We start from the raw sequence: 26,669 nt of genomic DNA, 5'->3' as shown, positions 1-26,669 counted from the left end.
TGAAGCGTAATAAAGTGATATTAAGACACCCTGAAAAGGAACTGTAAGTGAAAAAGAATAATACACAATAGTTCTTCTTAGGCAGCTAGGTGGAGCCATAATGTACAGGAGCCCTGATCCAGGAGTCGGGCATTTCCACAAATTCAGCCTCAGATATTGCCTAGCTGTGTGATTTTAGACAAGTCATTTAACCCCTTTCATCCTCAGTTTCTTTATCTGTAAAATAATATCCAGGGACAATAATAGCCTCTACTACCTCCCAAATGTTTTGTGAGATTCAAATGAAATATGGTAATAAGTAACTAGCTTGTTGGTAATTGACAGATTCTCTTTCATTAGACTAGACTAGAACTTTCTGTGTTAGTGCAATGGAAAAAATTCTAGATCAAAATAAAGTCAAAAAACAAGGACTAACTCAGTGTGATACTTGGAAAATATTCTAAGCCTGGATTTCCAGATCTGTCAAAAGAAGGTTAGAATTTGTACATCTGTTGCTATATATGTTTTCTGCAAGTGTTCTAACTTAAGAGCCTCTTGGTAATTGTATTTGATCTGACAAGTAATAGGGAGCCATTAGAATTTATTAAGGTTTAAGAATGCTGGTTCCCAACTGGAACCAATGTTACCTTTATAAAACGTCTAGTCATTTGAACCATAAATTCTTCTAAATAAATTTCTCCTGATTTTCTATAAGAAACTCTTAGAATGGTTGATTTTCACTAGCAATACTTTTTATAATTTATCTTTTCTCTTTTAAAATCATGGGTTTTTTTTCCTTCTGTTCTGCCTCCCTCCCTTCTGCTCTCCCTTTCTTCCTTCCTTGGCAATTGGGATTAAATGACTTGCCCAGGGCCACATAGCTAGTAAGTAGTAAGTGTCTTTGGCCAGGTTTGAACTCGGATATTACTGATTTCAGGGCTAGTGCCATATGCATCTAGTCAACCCTGTAAGTTGTTTTTATTAAGTATGTTTAGTCTTGTCTGACTCTTCATGACCCCATTTTGGGTTTTCTTGGCAGACACACTAGAGTGTTTGCCATTTCCTTGTCTAATCCACATTATAGATGAGGAAACTGAGGCAAATAGAGTGAAGTGACTTGCCCAGAGTCACACAGCTAGGAAATGTCTGAGGCTGTATTTCAACTCAAGATTGTGTCTTCCTGACTTCAAACCTGACAACCTCTCCTTTGTGTCACCCAGCTGTATGTAGTCCAAGCTCCTCATTCATTGAACTAGGTTTCCTTACTTCTCCTCTTATCATATGAGAATGGTAAGAGATCAACAGTATTAGTTTATTCCAAAAGTATCCAGCTTTGTCCTTTGTCCATTATGCTTCTTGCCTAAAATGCCTTTTCTCCCTATGTACAATTACAGAACTTAGAGTTTGGAAACACTCTTAGCAGGTAACCATGTAGTCTTACCTACCGCTGAATATCAGTGATCTCTGTAATCTACTTGGCAAGTCTGTATCTTGATAGGAAACCCACTATCCTGGAAACCAGCTAGTTCCACTCTGGGCGTTTGTCAATGGTGAGGATGCTTTTCCTAGCATTGAGTCTAAATTGGCTTCCTTGCAACATATCTGTACTACTCCTGGCCAAGCAGCACAGGTCAAATCTTTCTTCATTGACACAGCCTTTTAAGTGTTTAAGAGACATCATTTTCCTCCTAAGACTTCTCTAGAAGTCATCTCCAATATTAGTGAGAGCGTCCCAGATCTGTTCACTATTGATAGAAGATTGAAAAATGAAGTCTTTCACTTTCTTTTTCAAGATAAGGATGGGAGAGAAGCTATGTTTACTCTCATGCTTATTAATGTTTTTTCTAATAGGAACATATATAATATCTCTTAGGTAAATATATGTGTATATCTTTTCATGGCTTGGATTGTAATAATACCCAAGACTTATTATCTCCTTTCCTCTGGATTAACACTTCGTAATTGATAGCTATTTTTTCTTGAAGAAAGGAAAGATGGAATTCTTTGGGGTATTTGAGATTTATTATTTTAATCTCTGAACTGCTAGGTCTGGTTTCAAGAAGACTTGAGTTCAAATCTGGACCCAGAAAAGTACTCCTTGTCTTAATCTAAGCAAGTCTCTTTACTCCAGTTTTCTTAACTGTTAATGAGGATAATAATAGCACCTTATTTCATAGAATTGTTGTGAGGATCAAATGAGATAATATTTCTAAAGCACTTAGCACAGTTCTGGCACATAGTAGGTGCTGTATAAATACTTATTCCCTTCCCTCAAAGTTTAGATATGATATGACGTATGTGTCATATTTGGCTTCATGGTTGTGATGCATTGTACAGTTCAATAGTGTTTGCCAATTTATCAGGGGACTTCATATTTTAAGAAACATTTCTTCTGAAGGGGGACCTTGTAACCATATTTGTATCCATTTAGCTGGTGTTTTGGTATTACCAGTACGAGGCAATTCCTATTTACAGGATTGTTGGGTTTTTTTCCACTTTTAATTTCTGATTTGTTTTCCCCTGAATGAGAGGTGAGGGTTTGATTGTTCTTCAGCAGAACTTTAACATTAATTAAACATCAGTTTCTATCAGTATTTCTTACTATGTGCCAGGCCTTGTGCTAAGCACTTTACAGTTATCATCTCTTTTGACCCTCATAATAACTTTGCAAAGTGCGTGCTTTTTTAAAATCTTCATTTTGTAGATGTGGAAAACTAAGATTGAGAGAGTTTAAGTGATTTTCCCAGACTCTTACAACTAGTAAGTGTCTTAAGATCTTCAGGATTCTGTTCACTTTTCTGCAAATGGAATACTTACTCAAAAAGTTTTATTTTCTATTCTGTATATTAGAAGCCTTTCTTAATTCTGTTAATTGCATTCAGATTTGGGTATGTGATTATTTAGATAAAGACCCTTGTCTTTGCTCAAGAATAAGTTTTATAGTATGTCAGAATATTTTGATTTATTAAGAGTAAGCCTATAATCTTGGTTCTCCTGTAGTATCTTCCAGACCTCACATTTAGATGAGCTTCTGCTCTAATTAACCACCTGCACTTCATTACTTTGTTCTTTGGTGAAATATTACAAACTTCCCTACTTTATGATTCCAGTTCTGAGCCTTGTGAGTTTCAACCAAGTTTAATACAATAAACGGGGTGCGGAGTGGTGGTGGTGATAATAATTCGGGTTATACAGCTCAGCAGCTAGAATGTCATTGGCAGGCAGTCTCCTCCCCTTCCTGAATTTCAACTCTACCCTGCTCACAGTGGAATGACAGGCATTCCTGTGTGAGGAGAGCTGGCATGAAGGCATATTTGTAAGACCTAAAAGTGTTCAGACTGGGAAGAGGAAGAGTGGAAACTCCTGCAGATCAATTGGCATCTGTGCCCTTTTCCTGAGAAGAGGCAGTAACCTGCCTAGATGGGAGGCTCGTCTCCTGGCACTGTGGATTTCTCATTTCAGAAAGGTGTTTGTTTCTGCCAGGATAGCTTGTTGTTGAAAGTGCCATCAAACTAAATCTAACCATGGGGCAAGCTGTTGTCTCTGGACCGGTAAATCCAGCTGCAGTTGGTGAGTAATGAAAGGCAGAGAAATGGAGGAAATCCTGACAGCAAACAAAGCAGATTTGCAGGTGAATCTGAGTCTGGTGTAGATGGAATGTGAGAGTTTGTGACATTCTTCTTGAGATGCTTGATTTTCTTAAGAATGAATGAAAACTCGGAAGCTATTTCTCTCCTATTTACCTTCTTTGTCATTTGTCACTTTTTTTTGTCAGGGGTTTTCATGTTGTCTGGCTGGCTGACAGGACCTTTTTTGAGACAGAAAGATAATGGGACCATTCCTTAGGAGTTTAGTAGACAACACAAGGAGAACCCAGTATTTGACAAGAGTAGAATACTTAGAACTTATGTGTGGCATTAAAACAGCTGATTGATTGTGATCTCTATAAAAAGGTGTGGGGCACTTAAGAAATGAGTAAACTTTTAAAGTCAGGTGAAGAATTTAAAATGTTGGGTAGTGGGTTTGTTTGTTTTTAATGTAAATAAGACTTTCGAAACCCCATGTTTTCGGTCTTTGTTGATTTTTCCATTTTCAAACTCAATATTCTAGATTTGAAACATTCTTACTTTCTGTGAAATCTAGACCACTCTGACAATCAGCAACTGTCACTGCAGAGGTTGAGATCTCACAAGTGGAATCTGATGCCTTCCTTACCTCCAGTCTGTTTCCCTTATGCTTGGGGTTGTTGTTTTTTAAATCCTACTGGGTGAATGGAGAGGAACAACTTAACTTGAGGAAATTGGTTTTTACTGAATGGTGAAAGGATTGCAAAAAATTGTAATAGTAATAAGCAAGGTGAGGAAATGTTAGTAAATTATCTCTTTCTGAATTTTGTTTTTTAAAGCTTTTTAAAGTGGTAGAAAACAGACATGCTTAGTCCTGGATGACTTTCTGTTTAAGACATCTACAATTTAGGGAAAGAAAGTGGACATGAGGAGGTATCATTGGTCACACTCCCAGTTGCCATTCAGATTTTTAGTATTAGTGTTTCCAAAAGCAATGTTTTCATCTGAAGATTTTAAGAGTTTTCACAGAAATGCTTTTCTTGTTTTACTGAAACTCATACACAGAGATACCCCTGTGAGTCAGAAACAAAATTTTTTGAACTGAAGTCAGGACTTGACTCATTCTCTTTCAGTCACTAGGGCTGGGTCTATTCTAACCTAATAACTGACTTTGGAACTAGTGAAGTCACTTTTGCTATGGAAACAACAGGCTAAACTAGTTAAGTTTTTTAAGTAGAGTTTGCTTGTTAAGAACTGTGAAAAGTCCCCATATAATACCAAGCTATCATTCATTAAATTAAAAGTGAAAGAACCTTTGAAACTGTGCTCTTTTGGCATAGATAGACAGTAGTGGAAGGGGGGTGTGTGTGTGTGTGTGTCTGTGTGTGTCTGTGTATCTGTACTACCCAAACCAGTGAATCAAGTAGTTTCCTAGTAATAGATAAGAGGGATAACATCTGAATGGATATGAAAGGAAAGATGAGGAGATATCCTACCCCTGAGAAAAGTGAAGATGATGACATCAGTATTAGCTACTGAATGTCACTGAAGACTTTTAATAGCTACCCAAGGGGGAAAAAATTGCCTTGGGATGTCTTCTGTCCCTTCCCTTGAATCCTAAATCTCTATGACCACTTGCTGGGGTATTTATGTTATGTAGAATTTTGGGGATTTCTGATAGGGTTTATGCTGCTGAGGTCGTTTCTGATTCTGTGAAAGGGAATTTTTATATTTTTAGTTTAGTTTTCCTATTCCTTTTCCCTCCTGTCAAATGTATTTGACAGTTGGCTATGTACTTTTTAATTGAAGTTATGCCATTGTTATATACTTTAGGTTCAGTTGAAAGTATAATTTAGGACATACATTAGAAAGAAACCCTGAATTCAAGAACTTGAAAGTTCTAGTGGGTATGTAAATTTTTCTCACTGTGTGTAAGACAGTTCTTTCTCCATATAGAAGAAGGCATTGAAAGTGGTAACAGATATAATCTCAGTTACTTCCAAAAGGCGAATAATTTAAGAGTTTTCATTAGTTTTCTACTAGACCTAGAATATTAAATAGAGATGAAAGGTAACAGCACATGTAAATTAGAATGTTAAAATCAGAAGAAACTTTAGAACTTAGATTGCTAAAGCACAAAATGCTAGATAGAGCAGCCAAGGGCCTCAAATATCATCTACTTCCAGTTTTTTTTCCATATAGGAACACTCCTTTTCAAAATTAAAAAAAAAATCACAGATATTCTCCACAAAATAGCTAAAATTGCAGGATTCAGATCCAGTGACATCCACACAGATTGCTTCATCTCTTGCTTATAGTCCCTCCTTTCTGGAGGCTGTACAGGAATAATAAGGACCATTAATCTACTTTCATCATCTCCTCCTCATCCTGAAGAAGTTTGTATTTAAATTTTTTGTTCAAGTTCACTTATAGATAGTTAATGACAGAGATGACTGCTCAGGTGTCCTAATTTCTGATGTAGAACTACTGCTCTATTTCTACTATCATTTATTTCCTACAACCACATGCAGAACACTAAACCAGCTTCTGAGGAACATATGAAAATTAAAACATGGTAACTGCCTATATGGATCACAAAATCTAATAAGAAAATAGGGAACTATAATGGAAGGTCATATATATTTATAAGAGGTGAACTGGAAGAACTAAATGAGGTCCCAAAGGGAAAGGATTGTTACTGACTAGGGATGTCAGGGACATACTCCTTGGAAGATTTGTTCTATCATGCAGGACCTTCAAAGATAGACTTGAGAGGCAGAGATGGACTGAGTGATCAAGCAGAGCATTCCTTGAAAAAGAATCGACTAAGTACAGTCTTGTTCCAAGTGATTGCTGCAAAAGGCAAAGGATGCAGCTACCTACAGCTTAGTGAGGCTGAAAGTGATAGTGAGAGGTAAGCAGGGGAAAATAGGTTGCAACTGAAATACAGTCAGTAGGTAATGCATTAATTAATTAATACTTGAATAATAATTTTTTAAAAGGTTTAAATAACAATTCTAGGAAATATGTACTGTTATCCAAGAGAAGTCTTTACTTATCCAAAATTAATAGCATATACTATTGAGTGTAAAAATCCTTCAAAAGTTATGTCAGAGTAACCAATCAGTACAAAAAATAGTCACCATTTAGAATGACTTGATGCATCTTGACTTTTACAGCAGATGTTTAGTCCAGAATAAAACCATACCCTCTTCATTTCATTACATAAAATTGCCTGTGTTATTTCATGTTAAAGATTTATCCTTTTAAGTGAAATAGATCTCTACCAGTTGTGCCTACAGATCTGCAAAGATAAATCAGGAGTGACTAATTCTTTGTACTTCCTGTTCAACAACATAAAAAATTCTCTGTACATAGAGAGTCCTTTATTATATACTATATCAAAGCAGGTATGCTAATTAATACATGTCCTGAAATTAGTCACAAGACCAAAGCATTTTTTTATAAGCTCTGCCCAATCAGTCCATCTTTTCTCACCTACTACCTTTCAATAGTTCGCCATCCTTCTTTTTCCTTTCCCTTTCATTCTGTCTTCATCTTTCCTCAGATTTTTCAACTTCTTTCTAAATTGAAGCAGACTTTCTAAATCCTCTGAGCTTGAGCTTTCTTTTTTTAGGCTCCTGGAATTCAGAATTGAAAGGTACCTTAGAGTCCCCCTCGGTTAGCCACCTCATTTGATAGCTAAGAAAATCGAGGTCTTGAGAAGGTGAGGTAATTGTTCAAGGTTACACAGGCCAGAAGGCTTCCCATCAATTCTGGCTCCACATATTTTGTTATTTTCACTATGCCATAGTACTTCTCCAGGGCTCTTTCAATTCCTTATCAATTTCTAGGAATAAATATTCCTTTTATCAGTACTTTAGATAATCCATCCTCAAAAGTTTTCTTCTGTTTGAGGGGAATTGACAAAGCTTGTGTTTGTTCTCCTAGCCTAGGATCCGGAATTCGGGATTTGTTCCACAGTGAGACATTACCAGAGGACTGAAGAGAGGCCATAAATTGACCCTGCTAAACAAAGCACATCTCATCTCATTTTTCCACTAATGTTGAGGCTTTTGTGCATTCTGTTTGCCTCATGATACTGAACTTGCACAAGGAGGATAGGATAGATAGATCTCAGCTACCATACTCAAACATATATTGTCTAGATGCATTCAAATGAACTATGGTGGGAATATATAACATGGAAAAATGTGTGGCAGAATGTAGTGGATAGATTAGAAGAGCTGGGTTCAAATCCTGCTTCAGATATTAATAATAACTCATAAAGAATCCTGCCCCTGAAATGGCCTACAGTACATAATTATTCTGTGAATCATCAGGAAAAGCCTACAATAGGAGTTTCTCTGAGGAAGAGGAAATAGGCATAGTTTTCCTTAGTAATCTAGAATCCTGCATTAAAGAGCAGTTCAGGATCTTCTGGTGGGCTCCTTTGACCATCTAGAAAGGATTTCCGCTTTAGATAGAGCCCTGGAATACAATTCTTGGGGGTAAGAATTGTATTCCAGGGCTCTATCTAAAGCGGAAATCCTTTCAGTGACGTAAAGTTCTTTAACTGGTCACAGATAGTAGTTATTGATCTTATATTCTCCTTATATAGAATAAAATTTGGAAAAGTTTTGTAACTTTCTGTCACTGAATACCCTATGGTTCTATCCCTCATCATGACTTTTACAGCTGATATTGAGTCCAGAATAAAACCACACTTTAAAATTTTAAAAACTTTCACACAGAATTTTGGTTCCAAAACACATCTGGGTCCCAGGTTTAGGTAGGAAACTATTATTTCCAGATACTCAAGTTCTGACCTGGTTGTACTACTGATAGGAAGAAAGAGATCCCTGTACCTCTGTAGTTGTTTTAGCACCAGCTAATTGGGGGGGGGGGGGGGAGAATATGTGTTTTTTAATTCCTGAGGTAATTAATTCAATGAAATGTTTTTTAGGACAATTGACTATTTTACCAAAACAATGCTGCTGATTGGTGGTTGGTTTAGCTTTTGTATTTTTGTTAGTCTCTCTCCTCACCCTAATCAAATTGTAAGGCTCTTTGAAAAGGCATCTTTTCAAAAGGTCATCTGCTCATCTAGTGTCATCTGCTTCTCTCACATTCTATAAGCTCATCTCCATTTGTTGAGCTCTGACCTTATAAAAATATTTATGCAGAGTGGGGAGATTCATTTCTGCCCCAATAAATCTATAATCTAATTACAGTAAGAATAATAGAGTATCGCCATATTGGGTAGGACCTTAGAGAACCATCCAGTGTCACCTCTCCTTGAAGCATCTCAACAAGTCATCACAGTTGGACTAGCGTTCATAGTAGTAGCAGCTCTCTGCTTGGCCATTTTACTTTTCAGTTGTTCTGTTAATTAATACATTATCCTTCTATCTTTTTTGTCCTGATTTAGCCCTTTGGGACTTTCTTCTTTATCATAGTCACTCTCTATATGTGAACTCTCCTTCTTGTTCAGTGTGATGTAGTGAAAAAATCTGTTGCCTTGGGAAACTTCCACCTGTGACACTAATACTAGGCCATGGTCATCTCCACCATCACAGGTGGTATTGCACTAGATAGTCCAACTCTTAAGATTTTGTGGCAAACTCTCAATGTCTCTGTGTGTGTATGTGAATGGGTGTGTCATTAATGCCCCCCTTCAGCATCCTCACTCTACTCTGGGTACCCCTCAATATGCTGGTGTCCCAGAGGGGAGGGAGGGAGTGTGGTTTAGACAGCGCATACTTCTGTCCATGTGACACAGAGTTGCAGAGTGAGCATGCGAAGGTGACAGTGGTATTGCCCAGTTGTTGGATATTAATGAAACTATGAATAATCGAAGACTAGATTCATGGTGAATGTGCTTTTTCAGTGCCTGACATTTAACCCAATAAAAAGGTCCAGACATCACACCCTTCTCACTTCAATTTGATTCACGCTGCAGGCTGAAGTGTTTGGGGCTGGATATTTGACATAGGCTCTAAAGGACAGAGCACTTTTTACTGTGTAATAAAGTAAGCCAGTCTTAGAACCTCTAGTTCCACCCTTCCATTTACTGAAAAAAACCAGAGACCTTGGGAAGACAGGGAACAAAAGTCGTTATGAGGGAAGGGAGGATTGAAAATGGGGAAAAGATTGTTTTGATTTGGGGTTGGAGGGTGGTATCTCTCTCTCTCTCTCTTTTTTTTTTTTTTTTTTTTTAAATTTAATAGCCTTTTATTTACAGGATATAAACATGGGTAACTTTACAGCATTAACAATTGCCAAACCTCTTGTTGCAATTTTTCACCTCTTACCCCCCCCCTCACCCCCTTCCCTAGATGGCAGGATGACCAGTAGATGTTAAATATATTAAAATATAAATTAGATACACTAAGTATACCCGACCAAAACGTTATTTTGCTGTAGAAAAAGAATCAGACTCTGAAATATTGTACAATTAGCTTGTGAAGGAAATCAAAAATGCAGGTGTGCATAAATATAGGGATTGGGAATTCAATGTAATGGTTTTTAGTCATCTCCCAGAGTTCTTTTTCTGGGCATAGCTAGTTCAGTTCATTACTGCTCCATTAGAAATGATTTGGTTGATCTCGTTGCTGAGGATGGCCTCAAAAATGCAGGTGTGCATAAATATAGGGATTGGGAATTCAATGTAATGGTTTTTAGTCATCTCCCAGAGTTCTTTTTCTGGGCATAGCTAGTTCAGTTCATTACTGCTCCATTAGAAATGATTTGGTTGATCTCGTTGCTGAGGATGGCCTGATCCATCAGAACTGGTCATCATCTAGTATTGTTGTTGAAGTATATAATGATCTCCTGGTCCTGTTCATTTCACTCAGCATCAGTTCGTGTAAGTCTCTCCAGGCCTTTCTGAAATCATCCTGTTGGTCATTTCTTACAGAACAGTAATATTCCCTAATTTTCATATACCACAATTTATTCAACCATTCTCCAACTGATGGACATCCATTCAGTTTCCAGTTTTTAGCCACTACAAAAAGGGCTGCCACAAACATTCGTGCACATACAGGTCCCTTTCCCTTCTTTATAATCTCTTTGGGAGGGTGGTATCTCTCTGTGTCTGATGTGTGTGTGTATTCATGGATTTGATTTAGTGTGTGCATTTTTTTTTATAAAAAGGATGACAATGAAACACTTATTATATATCTTGGAATTGAATGTCCCCTAGACATCTTAAACTTGGGTCAACTGTGACATTGTAACATTATTGGGAAAGTCTTAGCTATATAAATTAAATGATCTTCAAGGATTCCAAAGGGCTCATGATGAAAAAATGCTATTTCCAGAGAGAGAACTGATACTCAGAATGAGAAGATAAGCAGATTTTCTTCACTTTAAAATATTTCTTGTTTCCCCTTCCCTTCCTGCAGCATGGCTAATGTGGAAATATGTATTTAATGGCTTCATATGTATGATGAGCATAGTGTTTATTGCCTTCTCAGTGGGGAAGGGAGGAGACAGAACAAAGGAGAGAATTAAGAGCTGAAAAATAAAATTTTTTTACTTTAATAATAAAAACATAAACTCAGCATATCCAAAACAGATCATTATCACACACCCCAAACCAGCTCCTTTCCCAGCCTTCCTTATTTCTGTTTTCAGGGTACCCTCATTCACCCAAGATGCCCATCAAGGTATCATCTTAGATTCTTCACTCTGAAACTACTCACTTCACCAATGAACTCCAGATCATTGCCAGAGTTGTTGAATATGTCCCTTTCTTTCCTCTGATCCTGCCACCACCAGCAGCCCTGTGAAGGCCTTCATCACCTCACTGTTGTAGTGGTTGCTATTGGGTCTGTCTGCCGCAGGGCTCTTTCCACCTACCTTGTCCTAAAGCTTCCTAAAGCTGAGTGTGACCATGTCACCTTGAAATTCCCATGATTGCCTATCTCCTCTAGAATCAAATCTAAAATCTTCTCAGTGGCATTCTGAGCCCTTATAACTCAATTCCTTCCTTCCTTTCAATTTCTCCTACTGTCTAATACCGTTCAGGGATTCTAGCTTCTATCTATCCTGTGCTTAGCAAAATGCTTGTCGCATAGTAGGTGCTTAAGTTTTCACCTACTATTGAAAAATACATAGAAGACTCAGATGATAGTTCTAAAGATGACACAGACAAGCAGGGCGGTATTTTTGCTGTGTTCTCTACAATAGATTCATAATTTAATGTCGTCCTTTTCTGTTCCTTGTATAATAAAACATTGATAGTTTAAGTACATAATAAAAAAAAAGGAAAAAAGTTGTGGGTTTTTTTTTTTTTTTTTAATAGCTTTTTATTTACAAGTTATATGCATGGGCAATTTTACAGCATTGACAGTTACCAAACCTTTTGTTCCAATTTTTCCCCTCCTTCCCCCCACCCCCTCCCGTAGATGGCAAGATGACCAATACATGTTAAATATGTTAAAGTGTAAATTAAATACAAAATAAGTATACATGTCCAAACCGTTATTTTTGCCGTACAAAAAGAATCGGACTCTGAAATATTGTACAATTAGCCCATGAAGGAAATCAAAAATGCAGGTGGGTAAAAATAGAGGGATTGAGAATTCTATGTAATGGTTCTTGGTCATCTCCCAGAGTTTTTTCACTGGGTGTAACTGGTTCAGTTCATTACTGCTCCATTGGAACTGATTTGGTTCATCTCATTGCTGAAGATGGCCAGGTCCATCAAAATTGATCATCATATAGTGTTGTTGTTGAAGTATATAATGATCTCCTGGTCCTGCTCGTTTCACTCAGCATCAGTTTGTGTAAGTCTCTCCAGGCCTTTCTGAAATCATCCTCTTGGTCATTTCTTACCGAACAATAATATTCCATAATATTCTCATACAACAATTTATTCAGCCCTTCTCCAACTGATGGGCATCTGCTCAGTTTCCAGTTTCTAGCCACTACAAAGAGGGCTGCCACAAACACTGTTGCACATTCAAGTCCCTTTCCCTTCTTTAAGATCTCTTTGGAATATGAGCCCAGTAGTAACACTGCTGGATCAAAGGGTATGCACAGTTTGATAACTTTTTGAGCATAGTTCCAAACTGCTCTCCAGAATGATTAGATGTATTCACAATTCCACCAACAATGTATTAGTTGTTTTAACACAGCATGAATATCCATAAATACGAGTCTATACGAGTAAATCAAACGGCTTGAGTGTGATCAATAGCACCAACAAAACATTCTTGTGCTTTTTTGTTTCTTAAAAGAAAAAACAACTTGTAAGTCACTACCTGCATTCTAAAAGTTTCTTCACTTACATAGAAATTGTATAGTTTGTTACTTTGGTTCTGCTTTATTCACTCTTTCTCCCACAGTTCTTTAAATTGTTCTTGTTAGCCTTAGGGGACACCAGTTGTTAGGCACATATTTTGAGAACTTATCTTCATCTCCTTTGACTACGTACTATTAGAGTACAAGTCATTACCACTAATATGGTAGTGGGGAGAGGGGCAGTATGTGAGTCAATTGTCACATATCTCCATCTCCGTGACAACTTAGATGTAAGCTCTACTATGTGACATGACCCTTAAAGCAGGAACTGCCCCCCTGTTTTTGCTCCAGTGTTCTATACTAGGAATACTTGATAAATGCTTGTTGATTGATGAATTTCTACTAGTTCATGGAATATGTTTTTAGAAATAGTGTTTGTAGAAGTGATTTTATAAATGAGGCAATCAAGATCCAAAGGATAGTTAAATGACTTGCCCAAATCACAAAACTTATAAGCCTTTGAAAAGCTGCATTTGAACCTCATTCTTCTTGACTCCAACTCTGGCAATTCTCAAACTATTTAGTCTCATGATTCTTTTGTAGTCTTAAATATCTAAGATTCATCTTCCCCAAAGAGGTTTTAGGTCAGTTATATTTATCAAAATTCATCATATTAAAAACTTGAACAGATTATTAAAATATTCATCAAGTCATTGAAAATAATAAATTCATTATATGTTGACACATACCATTCTAATGAAAAATATTTTTCAAAAAAGAAAAATTTAAAAAACATTGTTGTAAATCTCTAAAGAGTCTAGCTTCATAAAAGATGCCTAGAGTCTAATTTCTGCTTTTTTTTTTTAATCTGTTACATAATAATGTTTTGGTTATAATATATGAAGAAAGTACAGCCTCGGGTCTTAGGGGCCCTCAGATCATAGTGGGTCACAATCGGAGGGTGATTACCTGTCGTCATGCCTTGAAGTAGTTTGTTTTAGATTTGTAATACTCTTTATTTTCTTGTAATCTGATTCAGGAAAAAAATTAAACTTATAGCTATGGGAAAAAAATTGGATTATCTATGCCCTACCAGACAGAATTAACTGATAATTGATTGTAAGTAGACATCATTTATGTCCTTGGGCTGATTGCTTACTCCCTCATTATTTCCCCATCCCCAAGTATAATATCTGCCTTCTGTACTTTTGTTAATTATTACTTGCAAAATTCTTTGAAGATGAAAAGTGCCAAGTATTATATATTGGTGGTATATACCTGGTTAAAAACAAATTCACTTTCTAGAAATTTATATTGAAGCAGCCAACTTGTGCTGAACTTGAGCTGTCAAATCTTTGTTAGCCAAGAAAATCTGATGACTCTTAGAATAAGAGACACAGGAGATCCTTGTATAGACGGCAATTCATGCCCCTCTGAGCTGTCATCTGATCTTCAGCTATCCATTTCCTTTTCCTGAGATCCCCTACAGTTCTGGTAGCCTATGATTTTGTAGTGAAATAATCAAAATCCTGTGATAAAATAGAAAATGAAACATTAAAGTTTAAAAGAGGAAGTGTGTTTCTTACACACTCTGGCTCCCAAAGCAGTATTAGAGAAGAGAACTCCCAAACTGTAATTTGGTTTAGTTATCTTTTACCTCCTTCCTTCAAAGGCTCCAAGCCTTCCAGATCTGTGACACATCCTTCTTGTTGCCTGCAGCTGCATGACTTAGAGTAAGAGGGCTTTTCTCAGAGCACGTGATCATTAAAACAGCAGCTCACATCCTAGACTCCATTTTCTGGCAAACAAAAAGAGAGCAGAAAGGAAACTACCTTTTTGCTGGCTCTCAAAAAATGGGGAATCAATCCATAAGACCACATTATATTCCTGACTTCTTTAAAAGGTCAGCTAAATAAATGCAGGTCAATAGTAGGACTTACAAATTCCTTAATTTCTTCTGAGAATGAGTTATCAGGAAAGCCAAAACATCTAAGGTGATGTGAGCAAATGAGGTTACTAACAATTTAAAAACAGGCCTCCTTTTATTGTTCCACCCTCTAATTACCATACATAGAGAACTGCAGTCACAGTGCATCATGATAAAATAAGAGATTGGTGATTTTTAGATACTTGCTGGTGTTTTCCTTAGGTTAGGTATTGATTCATCTGCTGTGGACTCTGTTCATGTTTTCAAATTAGAATTTAATGTGAGAAACAAGAACTGTTGGTGGGATGCTAATTGTCCCCAAGTTCCATATCCAAGAATCACTACTTTTGAAAAGTTGATAATTGTTATGTCATAAATATAGAATTCGAAGGCATCTTAAGGACTCTGTTTTTATCTTGGTCTTCCTAGAATTTGTTATCTTGTATAGTACATGATTGTTTTAAAAACGTTTGTTGAATCTAATTATTGTTAATAGTAATAATAGCTAATATTTATATGATACTGTAAAGTTTACATTCACTTTATATGTTATTTCATTTGAATTAAAAAGCCTTTATGTCTTAATTTTCCAAATACCAAATGAAATATTGAATCGAGTCTACAAAATAAAGCTAAAATAACATGTACATGTGTATATATATGAAACTGCAAATCTCTAATACATGTACGTACATAATGTCTTTATTACAAAAATATAAATTAAACAGGATTTTCTTTTTTTTTTTTTTTTTTATTTAATAGCCTTTTATTTACAGGATATATACATGGGTAACTTTACAGCATTAACAATTGCCAAACCTCTTGTTCCAATTTTTCACCTCTTACCCTCCCCCACCCCCTCCCCTAGATGGCAGGTGACCAGTAGATGTTAAATATATTAAAATATAAATTAGATACACAATAAGTATACCTGACCAAAACGTTATTTTGCTGTAGAAAAAGAACCAGACTCTGAAATATTGTACAATTAGCTTGTGAAGGAAATCAAAAATGCAGGTGTGCATAAATATAGGGATTGGGAATTCAATGTAATGGTTTTTAGTCATCTCCCAGAGTTCTTTAAACAGGATTTTCAAAGCGGTTCTGTTTGTGATTTTTTTTCTGGCTTTCTGTTCTATTCTGTGCATTTCTATGACCTTTAATTTTTCTTTTTTTCTTTTTTTTTTCTTTAGCAATAGATTTAGCAATAGATACTCTTACCCACACTAAGTTGACAAAAAAAATAAAACCTTGGTAACATATGCATAGCTTAGCAAACAAATTGCCAATTTGGCTGTGTCAGAAAATGCATGTCTCATTCTAAACTTGAATCCATTTAATTCTCAAGACTAGTTTGTAAAAACAAATACACAAAAAGTGAATATTTATATTTCTAGCCACTTACTTGGTTTACAATTTGCCTATTAGAAGATTAATTCATATTTCAGGGATATAATTTTTTCCTAAATGTTGCCTTAGGTGAAAAATAATTAAGTTTGTGACCAAGTATTTATTCTCCAGAGGTGTTATTCTCCAGAGACTTCAGCCTCATTTGAAGTTGATTTAGCTGTATTTGGAATGCTTTCTTCATAAACATTAGTCATGAAAGAGCAGCAGAGTAGATAAAACTTGAATTTTACCACTTAAACTTAAAGTTAGAAGTCACATTTTAGTTAAGTTCCATGCTCATAGACACTAGTGATTATTTACTTCTTTTGTAATCATCTCTCTACCACCGGGTCCTTCATTGACTAGACTCTTAAATGCTTGTTGAATTGAGTTGACTGTCAACTCAATACCTCACCATTTCTTCAGATCTAAATAGTGTCTCATACACTTTAAAATAGGTATATGAATTGAGTGTGATGAAAAGCTTCTTTCTTTGTGCAGGAATATTTTTTGGTGCCCCCAAAGAAGGGAGGTTATGGCATGAGCCACAGGTCCCATTGGCTGAGCTGTTTTCTGGGCTCCTTGGGAGCAATTGCCCCTGGACTCAGATCAGAGTATTAAGGGTTCCAGTGGTGGTGACACTCAAATTTAAGTGGCTTCTTAATAAAAGGAATGTATGTGACATGGAGCTGAACTGAATTCATCTCAAATATGGGACTTGGAAATGTATTAACCAGATAGTTTTATATTACACAATCAAAACATTCATTTTGTATCTACAGATTGTGAATATCTAGCTGCACTGAGAGCTGTAGCATCTGAAACATTCAATCTTGATGTGGAAGAGGGAGGTTTGAGTGTAGCCACAGAGTAATCTTGGGCCTCAGTTTCTTCAGCTCAAGATCTCTTCCAGTTTTGACTTCTCTTTTTAAAACTACTTCATTCTGTCTCTTTGGAACCACTCAGGGAAATTTTCAATAATATCTTCTGGTGGGCAGAAGTGTTACAGAATGGTGCTTGAAGATGTAAATCAGGGGTCCTCAAACTACAGCCAGTGAGCCATATGTGACATTTTCCCCCCTCACCCAGGCTCTATGAAGTTTCTTTATTTAAAGGCCCACAAAACAAAGTTTTTGTTTTTACTATAGTCCAACAGTCTGAAGGACAGTGAACTGGCCCCCTATTTAAAAAGTTTGAGAACCCCTGATGTAAATGGATCATCAGTTGAGTCTTCAAGTCCCTTTCTGAACATAAACATTATGTGATGGTTTTAATTATAATGGAATTAATCTGATATGAAACTTAATTGTCAAGAAGATATCTTTTAAAAGAAGATACTGGAGTTGCAGCTGTTTCCCACTCCAATCCAACAAATTAGAGAAGACTAGCCAATCTTTTGTGGGTAAGAACTGTTTCTGGATCCTTTAAGGTTCTGAAAATTGGATGGCTAAAGTGTGAGTTTCTCTCCTTCCTGCTGTTCCTACTTGAAATTTCAGTGAGCTAAGTTGTGTGGGGAGTGGGTGAGCTCCCTCAGACAGTACTTTCTATGCAGGAAGAAAAACCTTAGATTCCTGCTTCTGTCATTTGGCCTAAGCTCTGTACCTCACCTCTGAGCTTCGGTTTTTTCATCTGTAAAGTGAAGATGCTATCTTAGTATACTTGCTCCTACTGTTATTGGAAGTCTCAGATAAGACACAATGATAGAGCGCTTTTTAAATGTGGTGAAAATGATTACTAATTAGAATATTTGGAATCGTATCATTGTAGCTTTTCTCATGCAGTAAGTTCAAAAAGAGAAAATGTCTTAACTTTTTCCCTTGTATAATTAATGAAGTTGCTTCCTCCTTTTATCAACAATTTTCAGATTGTATCTTTGTATTAACAACACTTTGTATCTTTTTGCCTATTTCATAAGCAGTGGGTGGGAAGAGCCTCTCAGGGCTTTATTTTAGTCTGTCATGGGTGTTGCTTTTGATGACTGAAAGTTTGGTCTCCAAAGCAATCCTAGGCTAGTTTCCATCCGAAACACCTAAAAGGCTCTCCCACAGACCTTATCAAAAGCAAGCACTGGCTGTCTGTCTCAACTTGAATTGGGGCTGCTTGAAGGGAGATTCCAATAAGGGTAAATAGCAGCCATTAACAAAGACTTCAGATGTGAGAATATTGATTAGAAATAGAAAAGGCAAGCTTCAGATTGACAGGAAAGTAATATTATCTGATCAGTCACACTGCAGGAGAAAAAAGATCAAGGTCCCAAAAAACTCTTAAGACAATGGACAATATTGGTGATAGTTTGATAATGTGGTTTCTTTTCATCAGTCAATAAATAACAGAAAGGACTGGAGTGGAGAGAGAGTTTCTCCCTACTTGTAAAAAAATGTTTTATATCTTTTTATTTTTCAAAATACATGCAAAGGTGGTTTTCAGCATTCACTCTTGCAAAATCTTGTGTTCCAAAATTTCACACACACCCATCTCTTCCTCCTCCTAGATAGCAAGTAACCCAGTATAGATTAAATATGTGCAATTCATCTAAACATATTTCTACATTTATCATGCTGCACAAGAAAAATCAAATGAAAAAGGGAAAGAGAGGGAAAAAACAGTAACAGCAAAGGTGAAAATACTATGTTGTGATCCACATTTAGTTCCCACAGTCTCTCTCTAGATGCAGATGGATCTCTCCATCACAAGTTTATTGAAATTGGCCTGAATCCCCTCATTGTTGAAAAGAACCATGTCCATCAGGGCTAATTATCACATAATCTTGTTTATTGCTGTGAACATTGTTCTTTTGATTCTACTCACTTCACTTAGAATCAGTTCATTTAAGTCTTTCCAGACCTTTCTTACTGGCTGTTTTTATTGTTTGTGGAATTGTTTCTGGATTTGGCTCTTCCAGCCTCCCCACCTGCAGTGATTGGAGGTTTGCGTTGTTTTATTTTTGCATATACTTTTTCCTTTGATTTTTATTCCTTTATACGAATGACTTCTTTAGTAGGAGTCAATAAAATGTATAACAATTTGAAAAGATAAACATTTCAGTCATGCATGGTAGGTATAGGCCAATAATCCTTGCTACTGAGGAAAGATGAACAGAGCTGTTCCGTTTCTTATCCAGCTAGAGCAACTGGCCCTATGCATAAAGAAACAAAAATACAACAGACTCTACTTTTAAGAGCTTATCTGCTTTTGAGAATAAATAATTTATACACATGAAGTTAACTACAAAATTTTACAAAGTAATGAAAGTTAACTTCTTAACTTTCTAGGGAAGCAGCTTGGGGTAGGGCATCAGGAAAGCTGCCAAAAAGAAAATGGTATTTAAGCTGAACTTTGGAAAGTAAGGCTTCTAAGAGATAGAGATAAGGAAAGGAGGGCATTTTGGCTGTGAATCATCTACTTTTTCTGATAAACATGCATGCCTTTAATATGTTACACAGCAGAGAACCTAGAATAGATCCTATTCCCCCATTCCCAGCCCACTTTACTACAGACCACCATCTACACTGACTTAAAAACCATTAATAAATACTCTCTAGATCACTCATTCAGCGAGTTTCTCTTTAAAGATAATTGATATATTTTCTTTTTACTTCACCTACATTTCTTACTATGTTCCTCTTCCATTCCCTCATAGACATTCCATATAATAAAGAACTTAAAAGGAAGAAAAATCAGCAGAACTAATCAAGTATTAAATAGGAATGATTTTCTCTCTAGTTTTCCATACCCACAGTCCCCCATCTCTATAAAGAAGGTAGGGTGAGATGCCTTCTCATACCTCTTCTTTGAGATCAGGCTTAATTATTGTTATTTCAAGTCATTCTATTGGGAATGTTTTGTTCTTTCCATTCACGTTGTTGTATTTGTGGTGTATATTATTTTCCTGGTTTCTCTCCCATCCTTAAAACTTTCAATAGATCCTGTTGTCCTAGATCTCATCTGTGTCCAGCCAAACTGCTTGAAAAAGATGCCCCCAATTTCTCCCCTTTCTACTCTAGTTTTGTAGAATATTCCCAGATTTACTTATCCGACTCTAATTTCCTTCTTGAGCACTGAACCCCACTAAGTTGAATGCTCTAGAGGTATGTCAAATTCACCATGCCATAGTTTGACTCTTCACTAGGTGATGAAAAACCCTGCCATACATTTTTTAATGGAGTTCAAATCAAATGAGTTCCTAGGCCATAGAAAATGATTGTATGTATTTCATAAATTTTTTGATCTTTTGTGGCATGTAACATCATATGGTCATGTTGCAATGTATCTCTTTTCTACTTGGAAATTTCTCTAATATCAGAATAGTGCTGCTCATATAGTTAATTTTGTCAATGTCATCAAGACATCTAGGCCCACAGAAAATGAAACCGCTAAACATTTTGGGAATGGGTTTTTTTATCATCTGGTGAAACTATTTGGATGAAATGGAATTCAAACTTTATTTGGTGGGTGCTCAGTCACAAAGGGAATTACTTTTATTCATAAAGAAAACCAACGATACTAAACTGAATTTAATTTTAAAAACTTACAGGTAAACTTAATCAAACACTTTCCCTTCCCATAAAATACCAAGCAGCAACCTTTTTTTTTTTTTAAGTTTTTTTTTTCCTTTTTTTGTTTTGTTGTTATTGTTGTTGTTTTTTTATTATTATTATTATTATAGTAACTTTTTATTGACAGAATCCATGCCTGGGTAATTTTTTTTTTTACAACATTATCCCTTGCACTCACTTCTGTTCCAATTTTTCCCTCCCACCCTCCACCCCCTCCCCTAGATGGCAAGCAGTCTTATATATGTTGAATATGTCCTAGTATATCCTAGATACAATGTATGTGTGCAGATCCAAACAGTTTTCTTGTTGCACAGGGAGAATTGGATTCAGAAGGTTAGAAGTAACCCGGGAAGAAAAACAAAAATGCAAACAGTTTACATTCATTTCCCAGTGTTTTTTTTTTTTCCTTTGGGTGTAGCTGCTTCTGTCCATCATTGATCAATTGAAACTGAATTAGGTCTCTTTGTCAAAGAAATCTGCTTCCATCAAATTACATCTTCATACAGTATCGTTGTTGACGTATATAATGATCTCTTGGTTCTGCTCATTTCACTTAGCATCAGTTCATATAATTCTCTCCAAGCTTCTCTGTATTCATCTTGCTGGTCATTTCTTACAGAACAATAATATTCCATAACATTCATATACCACAATTTACCTAACCATTCTCCAATTGATGGGCAGCCACTCAGTTTCCAGCTTCTAGCCACTACAAACAGGGCTGCTACAAACATTTTGGCACATACAGGTCCCTTTCCCTTCTTTAGTACAAGCAGCAGCCTTTTAAGCTTTAACATTTTGGCTAAAAAAAGCATCTTTCAGACTGAACAGTGCTCTCCTGACCTGACCCAGGCATAAAGGCTTGATATAGAAGAGTTTAAATATTGACTTGTAGATTTCTGACATACAACTTACATTTTTATAACTCTTTAGAATTTTCTCCCCAGAACCCTTTTTATTATTGTCGTCCCATTATTCACATTTGAGTAAACTGATGCTTGGCGTGGTGGCCTGACTTGGGCATAGTTATGTAGCCTGAGTATTGGAGTATCTCAAAGCCAGTTTACCTTTATTCCACCAAATAATTGTTATTAATTTCTAAATTTAGAACACTTTAAGCACATTTCCCCTTTGAGAGGAAGTATTATATTGCTTTGGTACTGCAATTCATATTTTACAAAGAGGAAAATTAAATTCAGAGATTAACTTTGCCCCAGCCCATCTTTGCTCTCCATGTCATATCAAGGACTCCTGGCCAGATTCTTGACTTTAAATGACATTCTTCCAATACTCAAAACAACTGTGTCCCAAACTAGCCAAAGTATGGTTAATACATTGAATTCTGCACTATCTTTGTGTGTGTTCCGGTATCATTCCAATATTCCATATTAGACCACTGAATAGTTAGGTCTCCTAGATTTGGCTCAACTTTAATACTTTGAGGAAAATTCACCACTTCTCCAATACCACTTCTCTCACCTTTAAATAAAATCGACATGATGTCTTGACTGACTTACAGAGTTGTCTTCAAATAAGATTATATGTAAAACACTTTGTAAACTGGAAGATATTTTATCAGTGACCATTTTCATCATTATTGTGTTTAGAAAAAGTCAGTAAACTGTGAAGATTTCTACAAATTTGAACTATTGGTATGTTTCTTCCACTCAAGGCCTATTCCAATGACTCATAAGAAAGTTGAGATGACTTTGGGTTCTCAGAGGCAATGCCAGCAAACACAAGCCCTGGCAGGTTCTGCAAAACTGCAGAGACTTTAAGTTATAATATGTGACTTTATCAGGATTTCCCTACCAGGCTTTTTTTAAGGTACTTTTCCCATGCTCCTCCTCAGCTAACTCCTTTTTTATTTGCTATCTTTACTCACTAAATGTAGTGTTTCTCCTTTCTCTTCCCCCCCCCCCCATTTTTTTTGGTAGAGAATTTGTCTCATTTTGTTATCATATAAGATTATTAAATATTGTTTCAGAAACAAAAGCATAGACATTTGTATATATTAGGGAATTAGGGACTAGACCTGTTTGTGTAACAAACTCTTAGAGTAGATACTTTAAATTTTTATTTTATATATTTTCTTTCTAGTTTATGTGTATAGTAATATTTTTAAAACATTTCTTCATGAATCATGTTAAGAGAAAAAAAATCAGAATAAAGAGGAAATATCTATAAGAGAGGGGAGGAAATTGCTAAAAGAAGTGAACATAGCATGTGTTTATTTTCATTCAATCTCAATAGTTCTTTCTTTGGATGTGGTTGGCATTTTCTATCTAAAGTTTATTGGAATTGCCTTGGATCACTGAACTACTGAGAAGAACCAAGTCCTTTGTAATTGATTATCGCACAATCTTGCTGTTACTGTGTACAATGTAGTCCTGGTTCTACTTGTTTTGCTCAACATCAGAAAAGTAGGCCTCTTGAGAGTAAAGGCTCTTTTATATGTTTTATACACACACACACACACACACACACACAATTTGCTGCCTAACACATGAGTGCTTAGGGAAAAAAATGATTGTTGATTTCAGTTTTAAAAAATACATCAGGATGAACAAAGGGTGGTGTCTTTTTTTTTTTTTTTTTTTTTTTAATAGCAATATATTGTAAGCCTCAGTGGGGTTTACATTCTGCATCAATTGAAGGATTGCTCACTCAAGAAATCCTAAGTTCTTGATGTCTTCTAATATATTATTAAATCCAAATAGGAATTCCTATATCACATTGAAATATTATCATTAAAGAATTAAGTCCATTAAGCTGCCTATCAGTGAGCCAGAAGTAAAAACCAGGGGGCTGTTTTTAACCATATCCTGATGAAACTCCTCTCCAACCCTCATCACTTGTACCTCCCCTTTTGTGGATCGTTCCATGAAAAAGCACTATTTCATGTCTACCACATTGCTGATCACGCTCCAAGCAATTTTCTAAATGCTGAGCCGACATGTAGGATATGTAGTATAAATTATGAAGTATAGATAAATATAAACAAAAGAAATACAAAGTGATTGGGAGGAGGGAATTGACTGTTCGGTAAATAATGAAAAACTTTCATTAGGAGCTGGCACTTGAGCTTTATCTTGTCTGTGGTAGAAATCCAAGCAAACCTTGCAATTGTAGCTAGATTCTCTCAGGTTGTTCACACTTCACTATTGAAAAAACTAGTGGTATTGAGAGAAAAAGTTATATAATCTGAATGCAGATTGAAGCATATTATTTTCACTTTTTTGTGTGTTTTCTTTCTTTTTGTTCTGTTTTTTCTTTCATAACATGAGTAATATGGAAATAAGATGAACATGATTGTGCATGTAAACCTGTATCAGATTGCTTGCTGTCTTGGGGATAGGAGGGAGAGGAGAAAATGTAAAATCTTACAAAAATGAATCTTGAAAACTATCTTTACATGTAATTGGAAAAAATATATACTCTTAAGTGCAAAAAAAAAAAAAAAGGAGTGCTTCTCATCTATGAATTTCATTTATTGAAAAAAAAATCTTATCAGTGTCATTAAAAGCAGGCAGAAGTCTTTTTTCCTTAAACATAAGACTTATTCTCTTAACCAAAAAATCAGTTTGCTGTTTACAGAGAAGAAATTGTTTTAAGAATTATATTTTCTCTTGGGCTTGGCATATATCATACCTACTTTTTTTCCCCTTAAGGTAGAAATTCAGCTTAAATTTCAGAACTGTTGTTTATTTTGAGTTTTAAACTTGACTCTCTGCTCCATGCTCTCTCGTCCCTACCCAACCAAGGTTCCTCTAGAGAATGCTGTGACAGGAGGTGGGGTGCAGTTTCATTGTGTGGCTTCCTGCCTCCCTTCCTGAACTTTTGTTGCTCTTGGCCCAGTTGGAGTTGCTTTCCCTTCCTCCCACTGAAGCAAACTGGCCAAGCCCAGCACACTCAGCTCTTCCCATGGGCTGGAGCTCTGATGTTTCTCAAGTCTCGTCCCAAAGAAAATGTGCTAGAGCTGTACAAGCTCTGGCAGTCACAGAGAGCTCTGAGAGTTGAAAGACCTAACTTAAGGCCCCATTTTATCATTTACTGTGTTTGGAATCTCAGACAAATTAAGTCACTTAATCTGAACCTTGTGTTGAAGGAGCAAGAATAGCTCACTACCTGCCTCACAGAGTCTGGTTAACTCAAAATGTCAACTGATATTCTTATTGTAATGGTAATGGTGATGATTATTTCACCCTTTACAGATCAGGACACCAAGATCCAGTAAGAACTGATTTTCCAGATGTTATACAGGAAATCAGTGTCAGAACCAGTACTTTATTTAATCCATGTTTCTTTGATTCTTAGTTTTAGTCTTTCCAATTTTCGTTAATCCATTTTCATTAAAATACAATCAGATCCATTTTGGGTCAAAATTATAGCTAGAAAGTTTGGGAGCCTTAAATTTTCTTGTTTCTCTTTTTAAAAATATATCAACAAAATCAACAATAAAACTAAAATTCATGTCATTTTAATTGCTTTAACTTGGCTTCCATTTTCTCATCTTTTCAGTTGTCACATTAGAATACATTATCCCTATTTATGGCTTCTTCTGTTCTAAAAGTCTGGGAAGGATCTAGGCTTTGTATGAAGATTTTTATTTTAATAGAGAAGGATGAAAAGAGTTCATTAGCTAATAAGAATTAGGTTAATGATGGAGCATAGGAGAATAAATTTAAATGCCCTGCTAGGAGCCCCTCAGATCATATCAAGTGCCAGTTACCTCCTTCCTAAAAGAGAGAGTACTGGCATTATCCTACTTTATTATTGTTATCATAAAAATACAGCTGTAAGGATTGCTGTGCCTAGAGCATTTTAAAAGTCGGTCCTAGAACACTTGCTTTCATATTCCTAGTCAGTCACTTAAGTAAAAAGCCACTTCTCTGAGACTTGTTTTTTCATCTTTAAAGTGTAGATGGATGATAATCGTCATCCTACCCACTTCACAAGGTTGATCCTGAAAAATACCAGATGAGATCATTTATGACAAGCTCTTTGTCAATAATAAAGTGTGTTATAAATGTTAACATTTCTTATTCCTGTATCAAGATATTGTATGTAACTCCAAGAAGAAGCAGCAAATGTCTTGATTCTCTAAAGATTGTTCATAGTGAACATACTTGAAAGGATTTTTGATCCATAGAGTGCCTCTGGGAACAGAACTCTTAGGAACTCCAGGAAGGCTTCTAAGGGCTTTTCCATACTTTGTTACGGAGGTAGAATGAGGGTTGTATTTATAAAAGCTGGGGAAATGTCCTAAGACTAGGTTAGTGTACAACTTTGCTTGTGCCTTTCTCGGTCCTTTCCAGAAGTCATAGGAAAAAAAAGTGGAAGAGATATATAATTCAAAATTTTGCACTATGGAAAAAATCACTTTTCCCTTTTTTTCTTTTATAGAGGAACCAGATCATCAACCAGTGGGCACAGGAATGGTCATGGATGGTGTAGAATCTGGGGAAATCACTCCTCCTACCAAGAGGAAAAGTAAGTTCTCCAGCTTTGGTAAAATCTTCAAACCCTGGAAATGGCGGAAAAAAAAGAGCAGTGACAAGTTCAAAGAAACATCAGAAGGTGAGTTAGAAGACTTCGTGCCCCAAATTAAGGTGTTCTTTATTTTGGAATGCTCAACTTCTTCCTTTTATCCCCATTTGTATGTAATCACCTGGTAGGGGTGGGAAATTTAATCTCTCTGGAAATAGGCAAGTATTTTTGGCATTCACTCAACCATAGGTACTGGTAGCCCCACATTCCAGAGATTGGCATTTGAATGGAATTGAAGTTTAAATGGATTGAGTTACTGATTTATCAAGCAGAAGCTATAAGACTTAAATTTACTCCCCAAAATATTAGAAGAAACATTATATTACAAAATTTCAAATTAACAACCCCCACAACTTCATAAGGCTATATTTTATTTCCAAAGTAGAATGCTCCCATTATAGAATTTTTATGCAAATCAGATAAAATAACTAACTGTTGATAGTCATTTAT

General features: G+C 36.0%; 1 protein-coding gene across 3 annotated transcripts in view; it reads left to right on the top strand.

The window, feature by feature from the left end:
• The window catches only part of PHACTR4 (phosphatase and actin regulator 4), a 109,470-nt gene that overhangs the window by 56,495 nt on the left and 26,306 nt on the right, over positions 1–26,669 (top strand). The window contains exons 1-2 of one of the 3 annotated variants that reach the window (XM_012545581.3): positions 2,742–3,549; positions 26,076–26,249. In XM_012545581.3, coding sequence (XP_012401035.1) covers positions 3,504–3,549; positions 26,076–26,249 — 220 coding nt within the window. In that variant the 5' untranslated portion in view covers positions 2,742–3,503. The other 2 variants (XM_023499897.2, XM_012545582.3) reach the window with 2 other exon arrangements.

The sequence above is a fragment of the Sarcophilus harrisii genome, chromosome 3, assembly GCF_902635505.1.
Source record: "Sarcophilus harrisii chromosome 3, mSarHar1.11, whole genome shotgun sequence".
NCBI classification, from domain to species: domain Eukaryota; kingdom Metazoa; phylum Chordata; class Mammalia; order Dasyuromorphia; family Dasyuridae; genus Sarcophilus; species Sarcophilus harrisii.
Note: the sequence above shows the minus strand (reverse complement) of the source record. Positions and strands in the feature narration are given on the sequence as shown.